Below are 19,533 nucleotides of genomic sequence, written 5' to 3'. Positions count from 1 at the left end.
ATGCTGTACTAAGTACTAAGATTGAATGTCACTTGGGGGTTGAATAAAACTGATAATGCTGTGAGCACAGAAAAGACATTTGTGGTTATTTCATTATAACTGTTATGTTATATTTGTCTGACCTACAAGTGCCTCTTTAATGTAAATGTAAGCAAGATGACTGAATGATCAAAAGCAATGTCAAACTGGCCAAAACACTCAATTTCAGTGGGGGTTGAATAATTTTGGACACAACTGTATATGCTGGCTCCACCAGCTTCCCTGCCTGTTGCAAGTGAGTATCCCTGCAGGGTGACATTTGTGTGCCTACACCTTCCCAACACGTTTCATTATTATACAGGATTTATACAGCGCCAACAGTGTGCACAGCGCTTTACAAAAGGAAGGCAGACATTACAGTTACGATACAATTTGGTACAAAAGGAATCAGAGGGCCCTGGTCGTTACAATCTAAGAGGAAGGGAGAAGTGATTCAAAGGGTAATAACTATGGGGTATGAGCTGACGGAGAAAGTAAAAACACTGCATTAATTAGAAGGAGGATAGGCTTATTTAACCTCCCTAGTGGTATGATTATGTCAATATTTCTGTGCTCAAAGTTTGAAACACGAAATCATAAATAATAATCATAAAAAATAATAATTTAATTCAATAATGTAATCAATCTAAAAACACTGAAATTTGAAATATAGCGCCAAGTTCGCACATCACCGAGCAAAGTCGCAAAATCGTTTTCAGTGTCTGATGACGAATTTCCCCACAAATCATTATCACTCAATTCTGCAAGTGGTTCTGATTTAATATCGCTGTTCTCTAGCTGGTCTAAAACCGCTTTTGATCTAAAAGGGACGCTTTTTGGACGCCATGGACCTTTCTCAGTTTCCAGGCAGAAAGAACAGTAAAAATGCAGGCAGGGCACAGGACAAAGCACTAGGGACAAAATGTATGTGAAATGGTTTGATACAGTAATGTTATACTATGAGTTTTAGTGTATTTAGTGAATGTCACTTTTTAACATTTTTAAATTTCCCGCCGGTTCCGTCCCCGTACATCCCAACGTTCACAGGGATCGAAACCCGGAAACCGGATGCCAGCATAGGCCAGAGGAGATGGCGGGGGACGCTGCAGGGGGGACATTGCGGGAGCGCAGGTCAAGGAAAATGCAAGAGGGATCCCTGAGCAACGCTGCAGGGTAATCCCGAGTGTAGCTCAGGGTTACCACTTTTGGTACTGAAAGTTAACCCCGAGCTACACTCGGGAATACCGCCAGGATGGTTAAAGATAACGGTTTTCAGGGATTGCCTAAAGGTGGATAGATTAGGAAATAGTCAAACAGATTGGGGTAGGGAGTTCCATAGGATGGGAAAAGTCTTGGAGGCAAGCATAGGAGGAAGTGACATGGAAACTAGAGAGCAGGAGGTCTTCGGAGGACCAAAGAGAATGGTTTTGGTTGTATTTTGAGACCAGGTTAGTGATGTATCTGGGGGCCAAGTTGTGGATGGCTTTGTAAGTTGTTAGTACTTTGGCTTCCACTCACCCAAAGAATGAAACTCAGTTTCATCATCGAACGTCATCAGGGACATACAACACAGGGAAGAGTGTTGTCGAGCACCTTGATATAAGCTAAAGAACTATGACACAAACTGGACATTACTGTTGATTTATTTTAAATGTTTTTTGTTTCACCAATTGAAAGCACTGATCACTTTATTACCACTGGAGGCAATGTTTGGGAGGGTATATAATTCTTTAACAGCTGATTATTGTAGATATAGTGACATTTTTTTTTAGGGATTCATTTTAGCACTGTATTCAATCATTTAAAGGCCAAATTCACTCTTAGTAACGTGCCACAACCATATTTAAGGTGTAACATATTACTAAAGCACCTGCCTGCTCCCCAACTGCATTGTGACAGCGAGTTCAGTATCATCTCCCCACAACCACTATAATAACAGTTCTGTGAATGAATGAACTGCTAGTACCATCTGCCACTGCGGCAGATAGCTTACAGTTCTCAATGAACTGTGAGGATGCTGGTAAGTACTCTTGTAGTTCATCGATCTTCCTGGACTTAGGTAACTGCCTGCCCGTACATGAAATAAGGGCAGACAGCTGTACAGACAGTCTGCAAGAGCTTGACACCGCAGGTTGCTGATTGTGGGTGCAATGCTCTGAAGGCTTCTAAAAAAATAATAATAAATATACATTTTGTTACCTATGAAGAAAAAAGTGCATTTTTATTTTTTTTTAACTTATCCTTTAACCACTAGCCTACCGGGCACTTATACCCCCTTCCTTACTCTGGACCAATCCCAGCAATAATGTCAGGATCCACCCTGATGCCCAACAGGCAGCTGGCTCGGCCTCTCAGCATGTCACCGAGATCCTGAGCCGGCCGCTCATGCCTGGCGCTCCAGTGAGCACTGGAGGGGCAGAGCACAGAGTGGTAACTGACAGAGCTCTGCTCAGAGTAGATCCAAGAACTGAGTAGATCCAAGTGATTGCTCAGTTCTCAGGCTTACAGCTGGCAAGGGACAGCTTGCAACATCGGAAAGATGCTGCAGCAGCTTAAGTATGTATGTTTATTTTTTTATATTTCCACACTACTCCTTTAATGGACCTCATAAGTGACCAACAATGGGTAATGAGCTGTGCATGAGTAATCTGATTTTAAGTGAGGGCCAACATTGTTGGATTAATAGTTTTTTTTTATACTGCACAAGGAAGTAATTTCTCTCTTTCTATTTTTATGAGAAAATGTGGTGGAGTTATTCCACAGCCCTCCTGTTGGTGTCTCCCAGGGCTCAGCATCAGATCTGAAAGCAAGGTATTGGACTTAAATGAAAAGTGAAGGAGGATGAAATCTGTCTGCAGAGTGAAATGGAGACTTGGACAACAAACTGACATGTGCAGCTGCTGGGGAAAAACTTTGAGGAGATAAGGGACTGCTCCAGGCTACATGAATTACCAGTATGGCGTTAAGCCAACAAACTGAATTATTATAAACCTTTTTTATAGACTGGAGAAATCTGCTCAGCACACCGAGTATCTCATTGAGGTTTAAGTAACACATGCATTCTGAAATTCTATATAAACATTGGGTTGGCCACCAGTTTCGTTTGCCAGTGTCTATCCTTCATGTACTGTAATATACCCTTTATGACTACCTGTGTCCCTCAATGGACAATAAGAAAAATAAACTGACTCAGCAAGAAATGTAATCATGTTGAGAATACTACTCATTATACTGATACTTACTGGCTGCCGTATTTTGCACTGGTACAATATTTTTTGTATTTCTCGTGCGGTTCATTTAGCTTCTCTACCATTGCTTTAATCTGTTGGATGGTCTTGAATGTTTCCACAGAATCATCTATGGTAAAGTGGTATTCATTGTGCTCCTGTGGACCCTGGTACACGGCAATGCTACCGCAAGCCTCTAAAATGGGGGGAAAAAAAAAAAATTACGTAATTCACATCATACCCAAGGTCAAACCAAGAACCTATGTGCATTTTCACACTAAGCGTACATATGTAACTATATTCATTTTCACATTAAACTTTACAAATAATGGAGGTGGTTTGATTTGCAAACTGACAGACTGTATTTTGCTGTCCCAACTTTTTCCCTTAGCCCCAAACAAGGAAGGTTTAATTAGCTTCCGAGGAAAGAAAAAGTCTAGCCCTAGGTGTATGTTTGAATGCAAATAGTAGCGATAAAGCTTCATAAGCTACTTTAGTGGCACACACTTTTGTGATGGTCTGCATATTCTGTCAAGTGCTAAGGAACGGGTTAATACTGAATAGATGAATTAAATAAATACAAGGTTTTATTGCCATTTAGTGAACATTTCACATTCTAGGAAGTAGTAGTATTAAAACCTCAGCATCTTTTTCATTTCACATTGAACACAATTTTCAATGTGGTTGCCTCCTGCTGTCTCAGTGCTGCTTCCTGAACTTCCAGTCTTCATAGGAAAATAATACCAGTGGATGATGCAGTCTCCAGTCAGTTTAACTTGAAGAAAAGGAGTTGCAGGGGAGTGCTTGCCATTCTAAGTTGTGTATTTCTATTGTTGCACACAGTGTAGGGAGAGACAGCATGCAAGGGTGGTTCCATAAGACATTGCAAGTGCATGGAGCTACCCTGAATTGGGAAACCTGGGGCATCGGTCATAGCACCAGCTTGAACTGAACTTAAGCAAGGATTAAAAGATGAAAAAGCTGCATACCCAGTAAGTAATTAAATTAGCTGGTCAAATAGCCTAAAAACTAAAAGGTCCCCTCTACACATGGGAACTGTTTGTCCATTTTTCATCCATCTGTTGATGGATGAAATATGGACATCAATGCATCTCTATGGAAAAGTGGATGTAAACAGATGATCATCCGTTTAAATCTGCATTAGTCAACATCCGTTTTTTTAAATGGATCAAAGCCCTATTTTTGTTCCTTAAAAAAACCTGGAATGGAGGAAAAACAGATGTAAACAGGAAAATGGTCCGTTTTTGCTTCATTTTTGCATTGGTAGTGGATGTAAATAACTGATGAAAAACCAATGAAAAGTTCACTGTTTTCTTTGAAAAAACATGACTGAGTACAGGAAATGAATGGTCCGAACGTGTGTGAGGGGACTATCACGTTAAAATGTTGGTGAGTCACGTGACCTATTTTTCATCTGCCTTATCTACAAATTACAGGATCAGCAATGTGGTAGGTTGAAAGTGGGGAATAAAACAGGGACAACAGGACTACATACCCAACAGCAAGCCTTATTTTCCAAGATGTCTATGTCTGCTTTGCTCTAAACTCAAGGAAAATTAATATGAGAGAAGGCAGCTGAATAAATGGACTAATAGCTAAAAGAACAATTTAAGACACTTGAGTCTGATATATAGAACAAAACACTAGAGGGAAAGAGGTGTTCTCCGTAGGTGGCCCTATTCTGAAACAAAGAATGTTTTTATGGACAACACTTTATTTCAATTTTTCTTTGCAACCATTTTTGATAAAGTCCCCCATAAAAAATGTAATCACACTTGATGAAACACACCATTATGATAGAAATCTGCAGGGCTGTCACTGCAGATCTTCCTCATTCAAATGGTAGCTGCCATGCGGGTCCAATGAATTTGATACATTGAGTCACTGACCCAACACAAGCATGAGACAAGTGAAGTCAAGGCTCCTTGTCTCTATACCCAATCTATGACCATGACCACCTTGTTAGCTGACACAGTAGGTCTGCTCAAAAAAAAAAAAAAAGTATAAGGCTACAGTAACAGCACCTTTCCATGTTTATTTATGGAAGATGTGGCCACTTCACCCAAGTAAACAGAGACAACTCCCACTAGTTTTATTTAAAGGTGAACTCCAGGTAAAATCTTAATTGCTTACTTAAATTTGACCTGCTTGGACCAATAAAAGTGTGCAATTAGAACCATACCTGGAGTTTAACTAAATTTGATGGATTAGGAATGGAATCTGCACATAATGCACAGGGGTTAAATTCCCTGACTAAGTGAATGAAGGCCTTTCAATGTTACCATAGACTGCATGCTGATATTTTGTTGCTACGGGAGATGCATTTTTCTCACTCCTCCACACCCAAATATCTGTATCATAAATATCCTACCTTTTCCACCTACCTAGCCAACAGTCTGGAGAGAGAAAAAAAAAAAAAAAAAAAAAAAAAAAAAAAGAGGGGAGTAGGGATTTTGCCTCTCATGCAGGATTTCCTTCACGTCCACTAATGTCATTAGAGATAATGAGGGCAGATATACACTATATTGCCAAAAGTATTGGGACACCCCTCCAAATCATTGGATTTAGGTGTTCCAATCACCTCCATAGCCACAGGTGTATAAAATCAAGCACCTAGGCATGCAGACTGCTTCTACAAATATTTGAGAAAGAATGGGTCGCTCTCAGGAGCTCAGTGAATTCGAGCATGATACTGTGATAGGTTGCCACCTGTGCAATAAGTCCATCCGTTAAATTTTCTTGCTACTTAATATTCCACGGTCAACTGTTAGTGGTATTATAACAAAGTGGAAGTAACTGGGAATAACAGCAACTCAGCCACGAAGTGGTAGGCTACGTAAAATGACAGAGCGGGGTCAGTGCATGCTGAAGCGCATGCAGAAGTCCCCAATTGTCTGCACAGTTAATAGCTAAAGACCTTCAAACTTCGTGTGGCCTTTAGATTAGCACAACAGTACGTAAAGAGCTTCATGGAATGGGTTTCCATGGCAGAGAAGCTGCATCAAAGCCTTATATCACCAAGTGTAATGCAAAGATTTGGATGCAGTGGTGTAAAGCACATCGCCACTGGACTCTAGAGCAGTGGAGACGTGTTCTCTGCAGTGACAAATTACATTATATTTATTACATTACATTGAGTTTATATAGCGCCAAAGGGTTTGCTCAGCGCTGTACAATAGAGGGGGGGACAATACATGAAACATTACAGCAGCTACGAACAGCACACGAGGGGTAAGAGGGCCCTACTCTTTCGAGCGTACAATCTGGGAGGGAGGGGGTAGTGGTACAGGAGGAAGTGGCTGTGGGGGATGGAGTGGTAGGAGGAATGAAGGAGAGCAGCAGTTAGGTGAGGGTGGGGTAGGCTTCCCTGAAGAGGTGGGTTTTCAGGGAGCGCCTGACAAATCATGCTTCTCTGTCTGGCAATCCCATGGATGTGTCTAGGTTTGGCGATTGCCAGGAGAATGGTACTTTCCTGACTGCATTGTGCCACATGTATAGTTTGGTGGAGGGGGGATTATGGTGTGGAGTTGTTTTTCCGGGGTTGCGTTTTCCAGTGAAAGCAACGTTCGACTCCCTTTCTTGGGACCACCTCTTTTTTATACTATGCAAGTATGGGTTTGGCTCGCATTTTTTGACACTTTTACGTATGTTGCACGCAAACCCTATGGCCTCCATATTGGTGAAAGGGTATAAGTCCCAATGCTTGTGCATACAGAGAACAAGCTGACAGGATTGTCCCCTATCCCCCATTTCATTCATTTTGACAATTGAACCGCTAGCTGCTAAGATGCAAGATATCAAAGGATTTCCACAAGAGCACAAATGTGCCTTACTGTCTGACAATATTTTAATGCTTAGTTCTTCCCCTACTGTCACCATCCCTAATCTGTAACTTACCTCACAAAATTTTTTTAACATATCAGGCCTTACGGTAAACTGAACAAAATCATAGCCCGTGAATCTATTGCTTAGCACTGTGGTGGACTTGAAGAGAAACTTTGATTTTAAATGGCAAATCGGAAGCCTTACCAAACCTAGGTATCAACTTAACCCCATCTTTGCAAACATATCAAAATAACTATCCTCTTCTTTACAAAAAACTATTAGCCGACCTGAACAGATGGAATATCGAGCCCCTTTCATGTTTTGGTAGGCTATACTGAAAGAGCAAAAGATCCGCTCCAGGTGAGTGCCGAATCTGCAAACCCCTCCACAGACACACAGATGCTGGCCTGATCCGTGATCACAGATGCAATGGAAAAACAGAATGGTTGGCCGCACAAACAGGAATGTGGTGGATGAAATACTTTATTGGAATCCTTTACATACAACAGAAGAACATGACAGCTCCAAGACAGGATAGAGGAGCAGTAGATGCGTTTCACACAAACACGTGCTTAGTAATTATAATGACTAAGCACGTGTTCGTTTGAAACTCGTCTACAGCTCCTCTATCATGTCTTGGAGCTGTCATGTTCTTATATTGCATGTAAAGGATTCCAATAAAGAATTTCATCCACCACATTGCTGTTTGTGCGGCCAACCATTCTGTTTTTCCATTGGTAGGTTATACTCCATTAAGATGAATGTTTTGCCTGTACTACTTAGGACTCTCCCAGTGGTTATAAACACCTCGGACCTTCTGTAACTTCAAAGGAAAATACTAAAATTTATTTGGGGTAATATGTGACCCAGGGTGAATAGGTGAACACTGTTGTCCCCAAAAGGCAAAGAGGGCTTTTTTTAAATACTTCCAAGCACCACATTTAGTCCAACTGATTAGCTTCCACACACAAAAGACTTTTTTTTTGCCTTGGATGTCTACAGAGTCTATATTGACTGCGAAATCCATTAGCCACCTGATGTGGATGCCAACCGCAGCTGGACCCACAATTTTATGTCCCACGCTCGCTCTCTCTTTCTCTCTGAGCCTGTGGGATAGACTCAATGTATTGTATTATTCTAATTCTGTCCATAGTCCCCTTGCCCTGTTTAACAACCTGTCATTCACCCCAGGAGTAACCCCTGCAATTTTTCAAATGGTGGATCAACAAGGAATTCCAGCGGATTGCTGATATATGCAAAGTGGGAGTGCCCTTAAGTTCCAATCTTTTTGAGAAAATTACCAACTTCCAGACACTGAATTGTATCACTATACACTGTTGTCTCATTTTGTATCTTCTGCGAAACGCCAAGGAGGTATAGCCTCTGAAGCACTGTGGAGATACGCTCAGGTTTCATCTCAGCACTATACTCCATAATGCTATCAAAATCAGTATATGCTCAATGGGAAAGCAATCTGAATGAGGAATTCGAAATTTAGAATTGGTACAAGACAGCAGGACATGCTTCCAGATCACATATTAATACGTCTATAATAGAAGCCAACTATAAAGTTACTACTTAAATGGTATATGGTACTGACATGATTAGCCTCTTGCATCCCTGGAGCCTTAGCTATGTGTTTCAGGGATTGCGGCCAGTAAGGCTCATTCCAACATGTTTGGTGGGCCTGCCCAAAAGTATGAAGATTTTGGATCCCTGTGCATAATTGTTATTTACGCATTAAGAGATACAAATCTTAAAAAGACTTAACTAGCCTTTTCGGGCTACCCGGTATTGGAGGCTCAGAAGTATCTGCATACATTGCTATAGCTAGATCCTAGAATTCTACTATTCCATTTGATATGGTCAAGTCTAAACTAACTGGATAATGGTTAACGAGAAACTCACTGCCATCCTGAATGATAAAACCTTGTTCGAGAAAACATGGGACCCCGGATCAAATATCTTTCAGGAAACACCTAAAACCTACATCTGACCCTTGTGACAATTTGTGTATAATGGAGCAGAGTCTATATCCTCTATTCTATTCTCTTCTTTCCTTTCCTTTCCTTTACCCAAACCATTTTTTTTTAGTTTTTTTTTTCATAGTGAGCTGTGCATTCATCCCCAGACCAGTCCATTAGGACAACACGCTATATGAGTGGGAGTGAACATGCTTTGTTTTTTGTGAACCAGTTGTCTTACCAGTTTGTAGTGAGGTCTTTTATGACAGAAACCACTCGTGGCCTGTGCTTTTTTCCCCTGGGGGATACCCCTGGCCCAAAATCCACTGTACCTTGAAGCAGGGGGGGCTGGAAGGTGACCTCCACAATTGAACTCAGGTTCCTGACCATAAAACCTTATATGGCTAGCAACCTTGTTTGTTTCTGGTTGAACAGTTGTAATTTGGTAAAATGTAGTACTGCATAGTTTCTCTAAGAGTATGTACTTGTTTTGTACACAAATCTTAAAAAGTATAATAAAAACTAAAACTATTGGAAAGTAAAAGGAATCTGAAACACTTGAACCAACTGGCTTATTGAATGGAGTCCACTTCACTACAGTTGAAAATAATTCAGGTGAATATACCAAAGTTGCCTCATGTGCTCTCACTGTCGGCAGCGAAAGGTCACTTTATATATGAATATTTTTTAAAACTCTGTTTATTGAAAATAGTAAGTTACAAAACAGAATATGCATTCCTGGTCAAAGTTACAAAACAGGTCACTTTAGATTTAACTAGCAACCAGTGATTGAATGAACCACACTGAACTTTTGGTACACTGGCCCCCACAGCTGACCGGGAAGTTCAGCAGGTTTGCCAAACAAATGTAGCAAACACTGTTTGTCATGCATGCAAACGTTTCTGCTGTCAGGAATCAAAGTCCAAGTCGAGTCACCGAAAAACAAGTGACTGCCAACTCTTTTGTATATGGGTAACAAAAGGATTTGGCATGCTAATTAAAGCGTTCGGTCAGTGAAATGTAAAGGGAAAGCTCCGTACGTGGTTATCATGCCACATAGTAGTGATCTTGCAATAAAGACCGATGAGCAACCAATCTCCCACACCATGTGACTAGCATATGAACAGACAAGTCCACAAGATATCATTGTTTGAACCCATGGTTAAATTACCCTCCATCTTTTGTAGTTTAGGCATGCTCCTGCTGAATAGAGAATATATCCTCTCACATTCACGATCTCCATCTATATCCAATGCTACGTCAGCTGGAACATTTCTGTTAAAATGAAGATCAGAGCAAGGTATTAATTAGTTCATGACATACTGTACCAAACAAAGAACACTCTGATACACAGCTGCAAGGACACCAATTCCCAGGTCATGGATGTGATAGAAGCCAGACACTTCTTGCGGACAGCTTCATCTCTACTGGGCTCTAGATACAGTTGCAGAGAAATTAACAGTTCACAATGTAAATCTTTAAAGGAGATATCCACTTTAAAAGTGAACCATTCCTTTAAATATTTCCATATAGCAAAATTATATGTTACCCCTATCTTGAACCTCACCTCCAACATGAGCTCATCCCCAACATAACTTACATTTCTAAAGGTTAGTGACATCGTGCCCTTTCTGAAGGATAACCTTCTGCAGGAAGTTAATACCCAAGATAATGTCATTCCCTGGGGGGTACTCACACAGCAAAGCAACCAACCCATGAGGGTCATTGCTCAATGTTCATTCCCAAGTGTCCACACATATATATACACATATACCCCAAACTATCCCCACCACATGGACAAACGTTAGGCAAACAATGTGCATTGTACTTAGCAATGTACACTAAACTTGGGTTAAACATACTAAAAAAGGGCTGATGCACTGCTGTCTGTGCGGACCATGTTCTAGCTCATTCAACAGAGTTGAAGCAGCAGTTAAGGGGACTGATGAATACTCAACTTGGCAACAGCTGCTGAGATACAAATAAAGGCCCAAGATTATGTTCGAGAGTCATACTGAGCACATGGGATGTGATCAGGCACACAGTACACTCACTAAACAATTTATTGGAAACACCTGTTTACTTGCTTATTCATGCAATTATCTTATCCGTATTTCAGATAGGAGCAGCCCAACTCAATTTTATGGTCAATATTTTCAGTTAATTTTTGCATCAAACACTAGAACAGGGGAAAAGATGTAATAATGGTGATTTTGACCATGTCGTTATTGTAGGTACCAAACCGGATGGATTGAATATTTCTGTAAATGCTAAATTCCTGAGATTCTCACACACAGCAGTCTCTAGAGTTTATGCAAAATGGTACAAAAGGCAAAAAACATCCAGTGAGTCACAGATCAGCAGATGGAAATACCTTGTTATTGAGAGAAGTCAAAGAACAGCCAGACTGGTTTAATCTGCCAGAAAGGCTATAGTAAATCAGATGACAATTCTTTACAACCGTGGTGAGAAGAAAACCATCTCAAAATGCACATCTTGAACTGTAAGATCATACAGAAGTTCCACTTCCGTCAGCAAGAACAGAAAGCTGGAGCTGTGGTGGGTGCAAGGTCGCCAAAACAGGACAGTTGCAAAGCCAAAGCAAGAGTAGTCTCAAATTGATTTCATGAACATGGCAAGGAGTTCAGTGTTGGGCCTTTTCAGCCAATGGATCTGAATCCAGTAGAACACCTTCGGGATGTGGCAGAATGGAAGATTTGCAGAATGAATGTGCTGACAAATCCGCATAAATTATGTGATGCAACCATGTCAACATTGCCTGGAATCTCAATGGAATGTTTGAGGAAAGCTATGCCACTAAAAACTGAGAGCATTTGAGAGCAAAGGCACTCCCCACTTTTACTATAGTGTTCCTATTAAATTGGTTGCTGAATATATGCAAGCAGCTTTTTGGCAGGGACATGCTGACAAAATTGGGCACACTTCCAGGCACAAAAGTTTCATGCTTTTTATCATCAGACATTGTACAAGAGTTGTTCAGTTATATTATCCCTGGAATTCTGTAAATTCCATTTGCACACATCTATAACTAGATCTAATTACTGGTTTTACAAATGCAACCCCTTCTGTCACACTTACACAGTGCACATGTGGCAGCCTTCAGCACTTTCAGCTGATGCTTTGCAGCAGAGCCAGGATCCATTAATGAAAGCAGAGGAGTGATACTTGCTGAGTCTCCGCTGATTGCGTCGGCTTATTCTACTGAGTACCTCTATCCATTCATTCAGCTCTACACAGTTGTTTGCTTGGATGTAAAGAGGTTTCTCTCCATAGATCACCTGAAACATCTGTGAAAAACAGAAAGTAAAATGTGGTTCCAATGATCTCAGAAGACACAGGCACTGTATTATCAAATATCACCACAATACAGAGAAGACCAGGAATAAACAATACTGATTCCAAAGCACACAGAACAAAGTGGAATCTCAACCCACAGATAAAAGGCAAAACATAAATGGCACTAAATTATAATGTGGTGCAATACTTCTATCCAGCTCACACAGATGTAAGATCACAAAATATGACAATCCCATTAGTTATTTAATTGGATTTATACAAGAACACCATAGTTAACATTTGTATTACAAAAAAAAAAAAAGTGTCTCAATAGCACCTTTAGAAATATATTTACTGAGGAAAATGGTGACGTGTTCAATACTTATTTTACCTGCTATATGAATCTGTAAAGCAAACACATTTTCACCCAGGTTTTATTTCTTGCCTTTTCATTTTGGCATAGCATACATCCTTTAATAAATTCAGCAATAAATAAAAGAAAAAATGATTAGGTTTGGTACTTACATTGTTCCTATTAAAGGCATTTTCATCCAGCTTCTCCACAGCCAATATATTTTTAATAGGAATACGAAACATTGGCTCTTTATCTGTCAATAACAAAAAGGATTACTAGATTAATGCCATAACCAAAATAATGATTATCCAGTTCTTTTACACGGAGGTAACAGAGCCAATGCAACAAACTACTTCTGGAAAGGTCTGTATACCCGTTAATAAAAGTAAAATGATCAGTATGTCACAGAGGTTACTTGAGCAGTAAGAATTTTATATGTTATACACAGAAGAACAAAAGAGATAAACCATACCAAGAATATACTCCTGTAGTCACTGGCTTAAGGAGGACAAAAGCAGACCCTCAAACTATTCAGAAAATGCCAGTATTATGTTGTGAAGCCATAAAAGATGTCCAATTTGCCAGCGAAATAATCAGTAGATTTCAATAAAGTGGAGGACACTACCCAACACCTGAACGTTTTGGAAAGCAGTAGTATTCCAGCACAGCAAATGTGTAAAGAAATTCCCTGATGTCTGCTGTAGGGGCAAACATAAGCCTTCTATTCTTACAGGGTTTTATTTTTTAGAGAATACAAGAGAATGGGTCATTTAAGAGAACCTGTTAGAATATAGAAGCTGTTGTTACCGATTTGTTTTTGACTATGCATGCTTTGGGCTTTCCTTCTTATCCTTGTTTTAATACATAGTGATCCAGTGAACAAGCAAGTGGAAAACTAGAATGTGTTTCCTATTCAAGAAGTGTTTCAGGACCAGGAACAAGTTGCAACAGATGAAAAATTAAAGCATAGATCTCTAGATTGCAAATGCACTTCTCGTGAACTTGTTCTAAACTTAACTGTCCAACTATCCTGCTGTCTGCAATTGTAAACACTCTCCTTCCTTCCCATTCCAGCAATTTTTATGCTGCAGTCCTGCTCAAAGCTGCACAACCTTCCAAGCAAATGCATCTCCACCAGCTTCTCTTCTAAGCAGTCACACCCAATAGCCACATTCATCCCACTGGGTGAGCTGTATTCCAGGTGTCCAGGAACGGGGAAGAAGATAAGCATTTAATATAGATGGCTGCACTCACTGAGGTTGTGCAATTAACCTCTTGCCGACCGCGCATAGCCGAATGACGGCTTCACCGCGGCCGGCCAGTTCTGAGTGGACGTCATATGACGTCCTCCCAGAACGCGCTCTCCTGTGCGCCCCAGGGGGCGCGCACCCGGCGATCTCCGTGATCGCTGTGTCCTACGGACACAGCTGATCACGTGATGTGGTGAAAGGCCAATCCCACCGGTCTTTTACCACGTGATCAGCGGTGTCCAATGACACGCTGATCACAGGGAAATGCAAGTTCCGGTTCTCGGCTGCACTTTCCTCACGCTGTCAGATCGTGAGGAAAGTACTGCCGAGAACCGGCAGTTGTCAGAGCGGGGATCGGCACCGATCATCAGGGCACTGATGATCAGTGCCCTGATGATCGGTGCCCAGCAGTGACACCCGCAAGTTCCGCCCAGCAGTGCGCCCACTAGCCCCGCCCACCCGTTCCCAGCAGTGCCCCCACCTGTGCCCAGCAGTGCCCCCACCTGTGCCCAGCAGTGCACCCACCTGTGCCCAGCAGTGCACCCACCTGTGCCACTCTGCAGTGCCACCTACCTGTGCCCAGAAGTGCCACCTACCTGTGCCCAGAAGTGCCACCTACATGTGCCCAGCAGTGCCACCCACCAGTGCCACCCACCTGTGCCCACCAGTGCCACCCACCTGTGCCCACCCACCAGTGCTGCCCACCAGTGCCACCCACCAGTGCAGCCCAGCAGTGCTGCCAGTCAGTGCCACCAGTCAGTGCCCAGGGGTTGTGCCAGTCAGTGCCGCCAGTCAGTGCCCAGAAGTGATGCCAGTCAGTGCCGTCTATCAGTACCCATCATCAGTGTCACCTATCAGTGCCGCCTATCAGTGCTGCATATCAGTGCCGCCTATCCGTGACCCCTAATTAGTGCTGTCTATCAGTGCCGCCTATCCGTGCCACCTCATTAGTACTGCCTATCAGTGCCCTTTAGTGCTGCCTATCAGTGCCCATCAGTGCCGCCTATCAGTGCCCATCAGTGCCGCCTCATCAACGCAAATCAGTGAAGGAGAAAAAATACCTGTTTGAAAAATTTTATAAAAGAAACAAATAAACTTTTTTTTTTTTTCCAAATTTTTTGCACTTTTTTTAATTTATAGCGCAAAAAGTAAAGTGCCCAGTGGCGATTAAATACCACCAAAAGAAAGCTCTATTTGTGAGAAAAAAAATGATCAAAATTTCATATGGGTACAATGTTGCATGACCGCGCAATTGTCAATCAAAGTGCGGCAGCGCTGAAAGCTGAAAATTGGCCTGGTAAGGAAGGGGGTATAAGTGCCTGGTAGGCAAGTGGTTAAATATAAGACGTGTTCAATGAAAGTGAACATGTATTTAGGTTTACAAATTGGAGAATGTTGGGGATTGTCTTTAACAAAGATCTTTCTTCAAAAGCTGTGAGAATACTACTATAGAAGCTGCCATATCTGTTCTGGTTTTTAAATAGTGCAGGCATCAGGAATATGATGTGTTTATCCACTGGATTCTTATACTCCTCAGATGGTACAGAATCAGGACCTTCCATACAGTGGGGAAAATAATTATTTGATACTGATGTGAACGTACAATATACATGTAAAAGTGCTGCGTAAATTAACAGCGCTATATAAGTACCTGTAATAATTTGGTCCCTTGCACATTTTGTAAGTTTACCCAGATACAAAGAAATGAAGGGTCTATAATTTTTAGCATAGGTGTATTTTAAATGATAGAGACAGAATATCAACCAAAAATCCAGAAAAAACACATGATACAAATGTTATAAATTGAGTTGCAGTTCAGTGAGTAAAAAAAGTATTTGATCCCCAAGCAAAACATGGCTTAGTAATTGGTGGCGAAGCAAGCAAAGAAGAAAAACGTTTCTTGTAGTTAGTTAACAGGTTTGTACACATCTCAGGAGGGATTGTGATCCACTCTTTACAGATCTTCACCAAATCCTTAATGTTTATTGGCTGTCGCTTGGGAACTCGAAGTTTCAGCTCCCTCCATATATTTTCTATAGGATTAAGGTCTGGAGACTAACTAGGCCACTCCATGACCTTAATGTGCTTTTTCTTGAGCCACTCCTTTGTTGCCTTGGCGGTATGTTTTGGCTCATTGTCATGCTGGAAGACTCTTCCATGACCCATCTTCAGTATTATGGCTGAGGGAACAAGGTTCTCATCGAAGGTTTTACAATACATGTCCCCCATCCATTGTCCCCTCAATGCGGCAAAGTCGGTCTGCACCTTTAGCAGAGAAACAGCCCCAAAACATAATGTTTCCACCTTCATGCTTGACTGTAGGGATGGTGTTCTTAAGGTCATAGTCAGCGTTTTCTTCCTCTAAACAAGGCGAGACTAGTTATTGCCAAAGAGCTTAATTTTGATCTCATCTGACCACTGCACTTTCTCTCAATCCTTCTCCAAATCATTTAGATGTTCATTGGCAAACTACAGATGGGCCTGTACACGTGCTTTCTTGGGGAAGGGGACCTTGCGGGCACTGCAGCATTTCAATCTATTGTGGTGTATTGTGTTACCAATGGTTTGTTTGGTGACTGTGATCCCAACTGCCTTGAGATCATTCAATAGCTCCTGCCATGTAATTCTGGGCTGATCTCTCACTTTCTCGTGATCATCCTTACCCCATGAGGCGAAATCTTGCATGGAGATCTAGGCCGAGGGCGATTGTTGGTTATTTTGTATTTTTTCCATCTGCGAATATTTGCTCCTGCAGTTGTCTCCTCACCAAGCTTCTTGCTGATGGTCTTGTAGCCCATTCAAACCTTGTGCAGGTCTACAATCTTGTCCCTGACGTCCTTTAACAGCTCTTTGGTCTTGCCCATGATGGTGATGAGGTTTGAATGGAAGAAAGATTCTGTGGACAGGTGTCTTTTATACACATAACGAGTTGTCATTTGGAACACCTTCTTAAATTTACAGGACTAATCTCTGTACCACATGAGTACATAGCCAGTCTGTGGGAGACAGAATTATGGTTGGTTGGTAGGGGATTAAATACTTATCTTACTCACTGAACTGCAACTCAATTTATAACATTTGTATCATGTATTTTTTGGATTTTTGGTTAATATTCTGTCTCATTTAAAATAAACCTATAATAAAAATTATAGTTCCTTCATTTCTTTGTAAGTGGGCAACTTACAAAATCTGCAGGGGATCAAATAATTATTTTCGCCACTGTATGAAATTTTAGACAATGTGCTCACTGAGATGTCATGTAATTCCTCCTGCTGTAACTGCCAAGGGATAAAATACCCCTCTTGGAAGATTTCATGTTTTATTGTTATAGAACATTGAATAACGGGGTTTGAATGTATACCTAAATCCAGTTGTTTTTATATTACGGATAAAGAAAATGATTCCTAAAATCCCGTCAGACTTTTATGCTACCTGTGTCATGCTGGGAAGATTCCCCTTCCCTTCTTGTCCTGTAGATGCAACACTGAGTGGAGATGGCTCCAAAGTAAGGGAAATCCCTCCTTAGACTGCTGTAACTGGAACAGGTGTCTGGAAAGTTTGCATTCTAGTTCTGTTTGGCGACACCATAAAAATTTTTGTTTTTCCTCAGTCCAGTGACAATAGTAATCAAGAAACAGAGAGTGACTCTTCCCAGCAGGGACACTGAAAGCTAAAAAAAAACAAAAAAAACCCTTAACCCTTCCTTAAAAAGTTTCAACCTTAGGTATACTTGTTTTTGACACTGATCAATAGAAACATACACATGTCAAGTGTTTAAGAAGTTCACGGAGATTCATTGCTCTTTGGCAACACATAATGGGTGAATGCTTCTTATAACAACAATCATCATAGATGGCCAACTTGTGGACACTTGCTTTGACATACATTCACCTTTCTGTTTGTGGTATGAAAATTCTCGACTTGTAAGTGAAAACCAGCGTTTCTTAAAATTCTTCTTTCCAATACGGGTTCGACCTTGGGCACGTTTATGCATCTCTCTGTAGAGGGGAAAACCAAGTAATGAATTACTGTTCTAAAAAGGGTACCAGCTTTCGGTTTACCAAATTCAAAACTACGAATAAATTACTATAATTACCCATCTTTTAGAATGACAGACTCACTCATTCCACTCGGCTCTTTACTTTCAGTTGAAGATATTTCCTCTAAAAACTAGACAGGAAGAGTAGTGTTACAATGATAACTTTATGCAGAATCTACTGGGGAAAAGAAATGTATATATTCACATCAGTGTGCATATTCAATCATATTTAACCTAAAGTAGTTGTAAATCTCAGACATAAAATATGAGCAAAGCATATCCCTCTATAATATGTACTGTGTCTCAATTAAGAACACTAAGTGTCATTTCTGTCGGCTGCTCTGTTCCTCTGCTATCAGCATGAATACCTTTTCCTGACACCAAGAAAAAAAAAATGGTGACAGGGAGGACCTCCAGCAGATTGACAGCCTCAGCTCTGCTCCTGTGTGGAGGGGGGGGGTGTTTCTTCCTCTAATCAGCTATTAGAGCTCCCTTCACTGAGCTCTGCAGAGTGTAATTTCAGCTCCCCATCCCCCTTTATTTGACAAGCTTTAAAATTAAGCACTTCCAACAGATGCAGAGGAAAGAATACTGCAGATAAACAGGCACAACTTACATAGGAGGATTTGTTTCATCTCTGTCTATCTCCCGAGGTCAGTCATTTCACTGGGTATATGTAAGCATTTACAACCACTTTAACCATTTGCCCTCCTGAGGATTTACCCCCGTTCCTGACCAGGTCATTTTTAGCATTACGGCGCTGCGTTACTTTAATTGACAATTGCGCGGTCAAGCAACGCTGTACCCAAATTAAATTTATGTCCTTTTTTTCCCACGAATAGAGCTTTCTTTCAGTGGTGTTTGATCAACTGTTTAGTTTTTATTGTATGCGCTATAAAAAAAAGACCAAGAATTTTGAGAAAAAACTATATTTTTGACTTTTTGCTATTAAATATGTCCAGTAAAAAAAATAAAAATAAAATTATCTCTGCATGGCTGATATAGAATAAGGGCACTCACGAGACAGTTTCTCTCTCATACAGGCCCATTTTCACCACAATTATTCTCTTTACACATGCAGATGCTTTCTCTGTACTCTAACTGGGAAGGGGTATGCTCATTTGATTCTTCCACACAAGGCGAAGGCACTCTGTAGGCTTTTAAAATAATAGAAAAGCAGCGCTAAATATGCAAATAAAACACAAAGAATCATATGTGAAAGTCCATAACAGTCCATGCGTAAATAAATTTTCAACATAAACAACTTAGTCCAACGTGAATGTGAAGATACAGTATAATCACTTCACAAAAAAGTTGTGCAGAGAAGGCCACAGCTCATCCGTTGGTGCACAATTAAACTTGAAAGGATTCCACTACCATGTGTGTCACAAGTTAGCTTGCAGCCTTTTGTGTGTTTACTCTTACCCCCATGCTGCTCTTGATTCCTTCACATGTGTGTTGTTCTGTGCTCACCTATGGGCGACGTCTGCTATTCCCTGTGTTTTATATCCTTCCCTTCCATCACTTCCTGTCCCAC

The 19,533-nt window shown here is 41.0% G+C and overlaps 1 protein-coding gene across 1 annotated transcript in view; it reads right to left on the bottom strand.

Moving 5' to 3' along the window:
- The window catches only part of RASA2 (RAS p21 protein activator 2), a 156,524-nt gene that overhangs the window by 10,126 nt on the left and 126,865 nt on the right, over positions 1-19,533 (bottom strand). The window contains exons 18-23 of the mRNA XM_089683513.1: positions 18,054-18,127; positions 17,849-17,955; positions 12,878-12,960; positions 12,155-12,363; positions 10,227-10,330; positions 3,261-3,441 (exon numbers count right to left, since the gene is read on the bottom strand). Coding sequence (XP_089539639.1) covers positions 3,261-3,441; positions 10,227-10,330; positions 12,155-12,363; positions 12,878-12,960; positions 17,849-17,955; positions 18,054-18,127 — 758 coding nt within the window. The remainder of the gene's footprint in view (positions 1-3,260; positions 3,442-10,226; positions 10,331-12,154; positions 12,364-12,877; positions 12,961-17,848; positions 17,956-18,053; positions 18,128-19,533) is intronic.

This window comes from Staurois parvus, unplaced genomic scaffold (genome assembly GCF_062004578.1).
Source record: "Staurois parvus isolate SC_StPar_1 unplaced genomic scaffold, SC_StPar_1.0 ptg000312l, whole genome shotgun sequence".
Lineage (NCBI taxonomy): Eukaryota > Metazoa > Chordata > Amphibia > Anura > Ranidae > Staurois > Staurois parvus.
This window is presented reverse-complemented; position numbering and strand designations above follow the sequence as displayed.